Source organism: Artemia franciscana, chromosome 1, assembly GCF_032884065.1.
Source record: "Artemia franciscana chromosome 1, ASM3288406v1, whole genome shotgun sequence".
Taxonomy (NCBI): Eukaryota; Metazoa; Arthropoda; class Branchiopoda; order Anostraca; family Artemiidae; genus Artemia; species Artemia franciscana.
The window spans coordinates 50,381,845-50,393,063 of record NC_088863.1 but is presented as its reverse complement, the minus strand read 5'-3'; the positions used below and the strand labels follow the sequence as shown (position 1 = coordinate 50,393,063).

The window sequence follows — 11,219 nt, the reverse complement described above, 5'->3', positions numbered from 1 at the left end:
GAGCTTGAAACCTCTACTGTAGGGCTCTGTGATACGATGAATCTGATGGTGTAATTTTCATGAATATTCTATGACTTTTAGTGGGTATTTCCCCCTTTTTTCGAAAGTAAGACACATTTTCTCAGCTTCGTAACTTTTAATGGGTGATACTAAACTTGATTAAACTTATATTTTTGAAATCAGCACAAAAATCTGATTCTTTTGATGTGTCTGTTGGTATCAAATTTTCTGAGGCTTGTAACTTTTAATGGGTGAGACTAAACTTGATAAAACTTATATTTTTGAAATCAGCATAAAAATCCAATTCTTTTGATGTGTATTGGTATCAAAATTCTGTTTTATAGATTTTCAGTTACTGTTGATCCGCGTCGCTCCTTACTTACAGTTCGTTAGCATAAACTGTTGGATTATCTGCGGCTGAAAGCTGAATGTTTCATAATTGGAAAAATCAGGTACATTCATATTAGTAAACCACGAATTAAGAAAAAAGTAAAATGTTTTGGTTGTATATCTTAACAGTGGTGGTTATAGGCCTGGATGGGGGGCAGCTACCCCCCCCCCCCTCCCAGTTTTTCTGACATCTGGAATCAAATACCATTTATTTTATATTTTTTACTTCCATGATATGCCTTGCCCCCCTCCCTCTCTCCCAGATTATGAGGCCTAAAACTGCTCTCTTCTTAGAAAGTTAGGAAAATTGTAATATAAATATTTCTGTCATATCATCTGTAAAAATGCTTCTTATCTAAACTATTTTTATTTTAAAAAAAACACACACAAGTAAACCATGAGTTAGGAAGAAATCGGAAATAAAGTCACATTTCTATGTCATATAAATAATGAAAAAATGACCTAGATTCATTGCTTCCGTATTTTCCTAGTTAAGGATTACCTAGCTTGGGATTGATACCTTGTCCCCTACTACAGCCTAATGTCTCAAGCTTTTAATTCGAATCCTTTCCTTTAATACTTATTTTAGGACTAAAGTTATAAACCACTAAAATCCTAAATTTGCCCAGCTGATATATAAATAAACACGTAATTGGTAATAGTTTTCGCAGTTCTAGTTTTTGCAGTAAATGAACTATAATAATTAAACATCAGAAAAAGGATCACTTGTAAGCAACCCCTAGGCAATTCATGCTTTTGAATATCAGTGTAACTGTAATATCCACTGAACCCACAGGTTTTGTTTCAAGCTGGTGACGGAAAGCGCTCGACCAGACTTTTGATTTTCGGAAACTTTCAGACGATTCTTGTGCTGTTGATTCCTCTGCAATTCCTGTGAAAATGCAATGACCGATATTAAAAGCAGCGTTGTACATGGTTGCTACATTCCTAACATTAAACTTTATGAGACTTTGATGATGCCTGTAAGAATTGCAGGTTTCCTGGTTTTAAATATATATTTACATGGGATTATCATTTTTAAAGCTCCCAACATATCGACTCAGGAATGTAGAGATTAGCTTCTAGAACTCTACTGGGGAAGTGTACCATTGGTATCTCAAGAGCGTACAATTCTAGCTCCAAGGTTAGCATTCCTTTATCAATATACACTAATACCTTATATTAAATACCATACTAAATCCTAAAAGTATGTATATGAATAGATGTATAAATGTTCTCCTTTCTATATAATAAAATGAGCAAAGCACTACCTGAAAAGAAGTGAGCAGGACCAAGAAAATGAATGACAGCCGTAGTTACTCCAAACGTACCTGGTAATTCAGAGATAAGAAAGGTAATTTTAATAAATAATTTTCACCAGATGTCAAAGGTGGAAAAGAAGAACAGCAAGATCAGATAACAAAAACTCCGGGGTGGACATAACCCCCCCGCCTGACCTCGGTGGAAAGTTTTGTAAGCTATGACCATGGGGTATACATAGTTTTTATTGAAAGAGTAATCATATGAAATTTGGATAAGGCTCATGTGATTGGAAATTGAAAGTTCTAGTTCACTTTTTAAGAGATGAGAGCGCAATTAGCCCCCCCCCCCCACGCGTTCTCTTTTCGTCAAGTGCATCCCATGGCATTTTAAGACAGTCATTCTGTTCAACATCGGACAAAGATCATGTTACAATGCTTCTGGGGTTAACACAACATCCAAGAGCCTTGGCGTAAAGACTGTAAGCTTTGCCTGGGGGCGTATACGGTTTTTGCGGAAGTTTGGTCATGTAAACTTTGGAGTTGGTTCATTTGATTGAAAATTAAAAGTTCTAGTTCCCTTTTTAAGAGTCAAAAGTAATCGGAAGGTAACTATCTCCCTTCCACCCCACACCCTCTCCCCCAAATGCATCTGATCAAAATTTTGAGATAGTCATTTTGTTCAAAACCGTCCAAGTATCATATGGCAATGCCTTTGGGGTTGACAGAGCCCGGGGCCAAAGGTTGTAAGCTATGCCCCGGGGGTATATAGGGTTCTTATGGAAGGGGTGGTCGTATAAATGTTGGAAGAGGCTCATTTGATCAGAAATTGAAAGTTATAGTTCACTTTTTAAGAGTCGAAAGCGATAAGAGTGCAAGCAGATCCCCCCCCCGTCTTTTTTTCACCAAAAGAATTCGGTAGAATTTTGAGATAGTCATTATGCTCAAAATTGGGCAAAGATATATAAATATTTGTGGCTCAGAGAAAAAGTACCACTTATATTGTGGCTCAAAGAAAAAGTATCACTAATGTCAAAGAGAAATTATTCTATAATGTCACCAAAAAAGGAACACCAGGAGGAAACACCAGAGCAACGCAGAACCAGGCTTGCGGCTCAAAGAAAAAGGGCCAGATTAGGAATGTGCAATTTATGTCAACGAAGGCGTGTCGAGGAACCACCTGAGCAACGCGAAACCAGGCTTGCAGCTGAAAGAGATAGTAAAAAAAGAAGGCGTGTCGAGGAATCACCAGAGTAACGCAGAACCAGGCTTGCGGTTTCGTCAACGAAGGCGTGTCCTAGATTGACACCTGCGGACGAAATGAATGCTTCAGTCGACACAGTTCTGGAATCAAATAAAGCGGTTAACTATCCATCAGAATTTTTTAATTCACTGGATCTCTCACGGTTTCCACGACGTGTGCTACAACTAAAAATACGCGTAGCAATAATCATGTGGCCAATCATTAACCCACCAAAGCTTTGCAACGGCACGCGACTTGCCGTAAAAAAAACAATGGAAAACGTAATAGAGGCAACAATCTTGACAGGGCCTTTCGAGGGTGATGCTGTTCTTATTCTTCGCATTCCCATGATTCCAACGGATCTGCCTTTTAAATTTAAAAGATTGCAATTTCCAATTCGATTAGCATTTGCAATCACCATCAACAAAGCTCAAGGGCAATCATTAGAAAAATGCGGTATAGATCTTAATACGGATTGTTTTTCCCATGGACAATTATATGTTGCATGTTCAAGAGTCAGTAAACCGGACAATCTATTTATATGCACAGACAATGGGACCGCGAAGAATGTTGCTTATCCAAAAATTTTACGCAGTTAAAAATTAGTAACTTGCATACATGTTGCTTTAGGGGGGGTTAGGCTGCGGCTTAGAGAGTAATTACCAAAAGAAAGCGTGTCGATGTATTACAAGAGCAACGCGAAACCAGGCTTGTGGCTGAAAGAAAAAGTAAAAAAAGAATGCGTGTCGAGGAATTTCCAGAGTATATCAGAGGAATTACCAGTCGTATATCTGCAAGTTTTGCGGAGTTAAAAATTAGCACCCTGCACACGTGTTGTTGGGGGCACGTTAAGGAAAGAGAAAGTAAAAATTCGCTGGATCCCCCAGGGTTTCCAAAACACATGCTACAACCAAAAATAGGCGTAAAATTAATTATGTTGCGGAATATTTACCCACCAAAGCTTTGCAGCGGCACACGACCGCGAAGAATGTTGCATATCAACAAGTTTTTCGCAGTTAAAAATTAGCACCTTGCATACGTATTGCTTTAGGGGGGCGGGGTTAAGGCTTGTGGCTCAGAGAGAAATTACCAAAAGAAAGCGTGTCGATATATTACAAGAGCAACGTGAAACCAGGCTTGCGGCTGAAAGAGAAAGTATAAAAAGAATGCGTGTCGAGGAATTACCAGTGTATATCAGAGGAATTACCAGTTGTATATCCGCAGGTGTTACGCAGTAAAAATTAGCACCCTGCACACGTGCTACTGGAACACATTGCGGAAAAAAAAACAAAAAAAAATAAAGAAGAAAAAGAAAATAAAAAAAGAAGAAAAAACTAAAAAAGGTAAACATTTAAAAAAAACTAAAAAGAAAAAAATAAAAAAATTAAAATTAAAAAAACCAGGGAGAACAAGAATTCAAAAACCTTAAAAAAGAAAACCAAAACTTTGAAGCTTAGTAGATACCATTGTTAGAAATTGGACTTGCTTTGATAATCAAATGTCTTTGAAAAAACTGCAATATGAAAAGACAGCGAACTGTCTGCGGTTAGAACATAAGGGACAGCGAGAATCCATATATAGAAGCCCGCCGCGTGTCATGCTGGTGCCCAGCGGCGAAGCCGCCGGTACCCAGCTATTAGTTATTGATTGTGAAAAAGCAACATTCATAATAACAAACAAAATAGCAACTTTTAATTTTTATATGAACATTTTAATAACAGTGGCGCCATTTCAGAAAACCTTAGGGGGGGGCTAATAATCGATTTTGGGCCCCCATCCAGCCTTAAAAATTTTAAAATTTTCGAACATGCCTTTAGGTACCGTACTACCTTTGGGGTTCGCATTTTGCAGCTTATTTAGGGACCAAAAACAGTACCAAAATAGAACATTTACTGTATAAATCAGAAACTTACCTACAGTTACTTCAGCAATGGATATCTCCTTTGCTTCATTTTTGCGAAGTCGTCGACAAGCTTCTCAAAACTGAGCTCCTTCACTGCAGCTTTCTCAGAGAATATAAGCAGCATATGCGAAAGTCGCTCGTTTTCCATCGTTGTCCGGAGGTAGTCCTTCACAAACGTCAACACAGAGAAAAAACGTTCATTTGAGCACGTTGTGAGCGGGAGTGTGAGGACTACCCTGACGACCTTAAGAAGCTCAGAATAAGCTTCTTTCAATCCTCCGAGGCGTTCGAAGACATCTAAAGCGTTTGCCGGTTTCTGTGGAAGCTGCGACACAAATGCGCGAGCTATTAAAGCTTGACATTTCAGCTGCATAGTATAGATTCCCGCCTGATCGAAGTATGTCGCGATCACAAGAAGTAAATCTGAGTCCATAAAATCTTTGATTTGGGGTTAAGGCAACGTGTGGCTTCTAGCACTGGCAGCTGGACAGAAAAACGCTCTTCAAACTCATTTAACACTCTGTCCAAAACCTCGTAGAACTCTCTCCGCATTTTGCCATTTTGTTTAAATATATTTACATTTTGTTTAACAGCCATTTTGTTTAATATATTTGAAAAATCTAATAAATATGTCTTTAAAGATGTCTTAATTGTCTAAAGTCTCTGGGGGAAGGTTTTCAATTTGTGGACTTTGCCCTTTTTTATAAATAGTATAGGTAATTGCGAAGTATACAGACGTTTTCAGTTTTTTTTCTGGTGGGGGGGCAGCTCGAGCAGAGGAGGTTATGTAGGAGGATCTTTCCATGGAGAAACTTTTCATAGGGGAGCTGAATTTTCGATCAAGGGGGCACTGGATTTCCAAGCATTATTAAAAAAAGAATAAGAAATTAAATGAAAAAAAAGTTTCTTCAACTCAAAGTAAGGAGCAGGATTGAAACTTAAAACGAAAAAAAATTAGTACATATGAGAAGGTTCACCCTTTCGTCAATACCTTGCTCTTTACGCTAAAGTTTTTTTTTAGTACTTTCAAAAGATATATTTATTCTAATCAAACGGCCTTTGAGATTCAGGAGTCATTCTTAAAGAATTGGAACCAAATTTGAACAGCGTAAAGAGCGAGTATTGACAAGGGGGTGAACCCCTTCATATACTTAAAAATTGCTATCCGTTTTGAGCTTTAATGTTTCTTCTTACATTCAGTTGAAAAAACATGTCTTTTTTATTTCATTCAATTAAGTCCAATGTGCTATTAAATTTTATGTTTTGTAGGTTTTTATAGGTTTCTGTGATACACTTCTTTATTTATTTTTTTGTTTATGTAGGATTACCTTGCAAAGCTATCATTCCCTTGATTCTATATTTTAACCTAGAATCAATAAACACAAAATATGATGCACGAGTACTGCTGTCGGGTGATTAAACACTTTTTGAAGCAAGGTAAACTGAAGCTAGCCATAGTAATTCATGCGGACGAAAACTTATTAGGTTTGAAATTTCTTCTCTTTGTCGCTTTTTGTTCTATCTTTCCTCTTCAAAAGAAGAAACTCAACAAGATTTGTCTGAGCATTATCTTATAAACAGTTCTTGGTAACGAGCTGTAAGTAAGGAGCGACCCGGCTCAATAGTAACCGAAACTCTAAAAAACGGAATTTGATACCAATAGATATGTCAAAAGAACTAAACTTTTATGCTGATTTTAAATACATTTTGTTAAGTTTAGTCTTACCCTTCAAAGGTTACAAGCCTGAGAAATGTGCCTGATTTTCAAAAAATGGCTGAAACACCCTTAGAACTCATATAATCATAATAAAATCATACCATCAGATTCAGCGTATTAAGAGAACCCTATTGTAGAGGCTCCAAGCTCCTATCTGCAAAAATGTGGAATTTTGTACTTCATATTAGAAGAAAGATCACGGATGCGTGTTTATTTATTTATTTTTTTGCCCAGGGGTGATCATATCGAACCAGTGGGCCAAGACATCGGGAGAGGGCTTATTCTAACGGAAATTCAAAGTTCTAGTGCCCTTTTTAAGTTACCAAAAAAAATGGAGGGCAACTAGGCCCCCTCCCACGCCATTTTTCCCCAAATTCCCCTGACCAAAAATCTGAGATAGCTATTTTGTTCAACATCGTTGAAAGGCCTAATAATAATGTCTTTGGAGATAACATGAAACCCCAGAGCTCTTGGGAAAAGGTCTTCAAGTTAAAAAATGTGACCATTGTTTACATATAGTATTTCTTATTCGGAAGCATGCATACAGTTCTAGGGTGGGAAGGGGAGGACGATTTTTTTGGCTGGGGGACTTAGCTCGGGGAGAATTTTCCATGGAAAATGAATTTTCTAGGGGATGAACTTTTCAGGGGAAATTGTGTACTGGAAAAATTTTCCAGAATTCCTATACAAAATTTCTTTATATATCTTGCTTTCTGTTTACTGGCTCAATTTCACGCTTGGAAGTGTTAAGGGTAATTGTCCCAGTAAATTTTAACCAGGATTGTATTATTCAGAGGATGTTTCTAAGGGGGATTTCTCCGTGGAGGTGAATCCAGATTTCCTGGCTTTATTTAAAAAATTATCAGAAATTAAATAGAAAAACACTCGTAACAAGTGCCATATGAGCTCGTAGCTCTTGTTCTGGTTCGTTCAGTAAGATTGGTCGACGAAACAAAATTTAAAATGTGGTAGATTTACTTACAGTCGGTTTGAAAAACGAAGCCAATCGTCGTTGCATCTTTATTTCTTCCTCTTTCCTTTGGGCTTTTATTTTCCTTTTTTTTGCACCATTCGCACCGGATGAACTCATGTTTCAATAATCCGATTTGAACTTGAACACAACTCAACACTGTTTCACGATTCTTTATTTGATGAAGGGTAACGAGAAACTAAATACAAAACTGGAATGACACCCTGGTCTGGATATCCTCTTTTCCAGATGTTAGCCTATACATAAATGTGCCGACTGACGGGATTCATTAATCACTGGAGAGACTTCAATGTCACAGAAGTACTCCGAGCCCAGAAAGGACTTTACAAACCCCTGCCAAAAGGGTGACCATAAATTAATTAGGGAGAACGGCAAAAACAGGATACTTTCTTGAAATGCAATAATCGTCGTGTATCTTGAATTTGCTATTTAGTAATAATTCACAGTAGAAATACGGTAAAAAAAGAGAAAAAAAGTAGAACAAGGACGAATAAACAAAGAATCACGTGGTTGAAATTGGGCCCCTCCAGAAATCAGGGGGGGCATGCCCCCCTGCCCCCCCAAATGGCGCCACTGTTTAATAATGTATGAGTGTTGTGATTAACTACAGCATAACAACAACAAGCGACTCCACATGGTCAATCCCGTAAGGCTCTATGGCCAGAAAGAAACAGAGGAGAAACAAAACAAAAAATGAAACAAACACATCCAATAAACATGTTCAAAATAATACACAACTGTTTTGGTCGCCAACCTAAACAATCTAAAAATAAGGCAAGCTAGGCAGTTATTCCACCTACTCAAAAAAGGACAGAATAAACAATCCGGATATATTTGCCCCAAGGAAAACTTAACTGTTAACAAAAAAATTATCTTACACTCTATTTGAAGATACCGAAGATAAGATAAAATCTAGGATTGTTCCAAATCATGTTACAAGCTATCAGAGGGTTGAAGTCAAACCCTACTGATGGACGGTAAGGTATCTGTAACCTATTGGAAGTGCGGATATAAAACATATATTACTACACAGGGTAGCAGGAAGCTGGCCAGGTAACCTCAAAAAATTAAAAGAAGCACAAGTCAGAAAACAAAGGGAACTCAAGTCAAGCAAAGGTTTAAGCAGTGAATGGTTAGTGTCCTGCATAAGAGTCTTAGTTTTTAAACAGTTTGTGGTAACGAACTGTAGTAAGGAGCGACCCGGCTCAATAGTAACCAAAACTCTAAAAAGCGGAATTTGAAGACCAATGTATACATCAAAAGAATTGGATTTTAATGCTGATTTTAAATATATAAATTTCATCAAGTTTAGTCTTACCAATTGTAACTTACCAAAACTTACAAGCCCGAGGGAAATTTTCTTTATTTTTGAAAAAAGGGATAACATCCCCTAAAAGTCATTAATCAGAAGCTTAATGGAAATCACATCATCAGATTCAGGGTATCAGAGATCTCTATTGTAGAGGTTTCAAGCGTCTATCTGCAAAAATGTTGAATTTTGTATTTTCTTTTTACCAGAATAAAGATAACGGATGCGTATTTATTTGTTTTTTTTTTTTTGTTTTTTTTTTCCAGGGGTGATCGTATCGACCCAGTGGTCCTAGAATGGCGTGAGGGGGCTCATTTGAACGAAAATTATAAGCTCTAGTGCCCTTTTTAAGTAACCGAAAAAAATTGGAGGGCAACTAGGACTCCTCCGAGGCTGTTTTTTTTCCCAGTCGGCGGACCTAAATTTTAGATAGCTATTTTATTCAGCATAGTCGTAAAATCTGATGACTAGTTCTTTGAGGATGACTTAATCCCCCACAGTCCCCGCGGGAAGGTCTGCAAGCTATGAACTTTGCCCACTGTTTACATATAGCATAGGTTATTGGGAAGTATACTGACGTTTTCAGAGGGAACTTCTTCTGGTGGATTTCGAGGCGGAGGGAAGGGGTTACGTTGGGATCTTTTCGTGGAAGAATTTATCTTGGGGGAAAAGAATTTCCATGAAAATGGCGCTGAATTTTCCAGCGTTATTTAAAAAACAATGAGAAAATAAAAAAAAATAACTTTTTTAACTGAAGCAGCATTAAAACTTCAAATGAACAGAAATTATGACGTAGATGAGGGAGTTCGTCCCCTCCTCAATACCTTGCTCTTTACGCTAAAGTATTTTTAGTAATTTGTAAAGAGCTATTGCGATTCAGGGGTCATTCTTAAAGAATTGTACTGACTTTAGTGTAAAGAGTAAAGTATTGATGAGGGGGCGTACCCCTCACATACGTAAGAAAAATATACGAATTTGTAACTTACACATATTTATTACTAATAAAAACGTTCGTAAACAAAACTAATAGTTCTAGTGGCCCTTCTAAGTAACCGAAAAAATTGGAGGGCAACTAGGCCCCCTCCCCACCACTTTTTCTCAAAATTGTCCGATCAGAACTTTGAGAAAGACATTTAGCCAAATAATGTAAAATTAATATGCAAATTTCGTTTTAGTTATTCATTTAAAATCAAAACCTGCATTAATTCAAAAACGTTCAGAAATTAAATAAAAAAACTATTTTTTTTTTTAACTGAAAGTAAGGAGCGACATTAAAGCTTAAAACGAACAGAAATTATTCCATATATGAAAAAGGATGTCCTCTCCTCAACACCCCGCTCTTTACACTAAAGTTTGACTTTTTCTCACAGCTCTAATTTTTAAAACAATAAAAAAACTTTAGTGTAAAGAGTGGGACGTTGAGGAGGGAACAAAAAACAAAAACCAGGGCACTTTGCATCAAAGAAGTTGTCGTAGAAACTTTGAAAAGAGCTCATTTGATTGGAAGCTGAAAGGGCTAGTGCCCTTTTTAATGGTCAAAAGTGACTGCAGGGCAACTAACTCCCCTCCCACGCCCACCATTTCCCAAACACATCCAATAAAAATTTTGAGATAGACATTTTATTCAATGTAATTGAAAGGTCCGGATATTATGTCTGCGGATGACAACCCCCCCCCCCTTACAGCCCTCAGGGCAAGGATTTATAAGTTATACCCTGGGGCATCTTGTATATAAGGTACATATAGAAAGGATGCTCATTTAAATTTTGAAGTTGGTTCATTGAATTGGTAATTGGCAATTGGGCAGCTAACCCCCCTCCCAAGCCCAACATTTCTCCAATCATCTCTAATAAAAAATTTTAGATAGTCACTTGTTCAACGTAAATGAAAGGTCTGACAGTTATGTCTTTGAGGATGACACCAAACCCCTCCTACAGCCCTCATGGCAAGGGTTTTGAGCTATGCCCTGGGTGCATATAAGGTATATATAGAAAGTGTGATCGTATAAATTACGGAAGCGGCTCATTGAATCGGAAGTTCTAGAGCCCTTTTTAAGATTCAAAGTGATCGGAGGGTGGATCCCCCACGACCCGGGTTTTCCCAAAATATATCAACTACCCCCCTCCCTTCCGCGGCCATCGTTTCCCCAAACACATTCAATAAAAAATTTTGAGACAGTCATTTTGTTTAACGTATTTGAAAGGTCTGGAAATCATGTCTTTTAGAATAACCCCCCCCCCCACAGCCCTCAGGGCAAGGGTTGTAAGTTATGCCCTGGGGGCATATAAAACATATACAGAAACGATGATAATATGAGATTTGGAGTGGGTTCACTGGACTAGTATTGAGAAGCTCTAGTGCCCTTTGTATGATTCAGAGTAACCGGAAGATGGACCCCCCTCCTCTC

General features: G+C 37.7%; 1 protein-coding gene across 1 annotated transcript in view; it reads right to left on the bottom strand.

Moving 5' to 3' along the window:
* Positions 1–751: 751 nt before the first annotated feature.
* Positions 752–11,219, bottom strand: part of LOC136031054 (B9 domain-containing protein 2-like) — a 28,743-nt gene continuing 18,275 nt past the window's right edge. Inside the window, exon 3 of the mRNA XM_065710281.1 lies at positions 752–1,282. Coding sequence (XP_065566353.1) covers positions 1,113–1,282 — 170 coding nt within the window. The 3' untranslated portion in view covers positions 752–1,112. The remainder of the gene's footprint in view (positions 1,283–11,219) is intronic.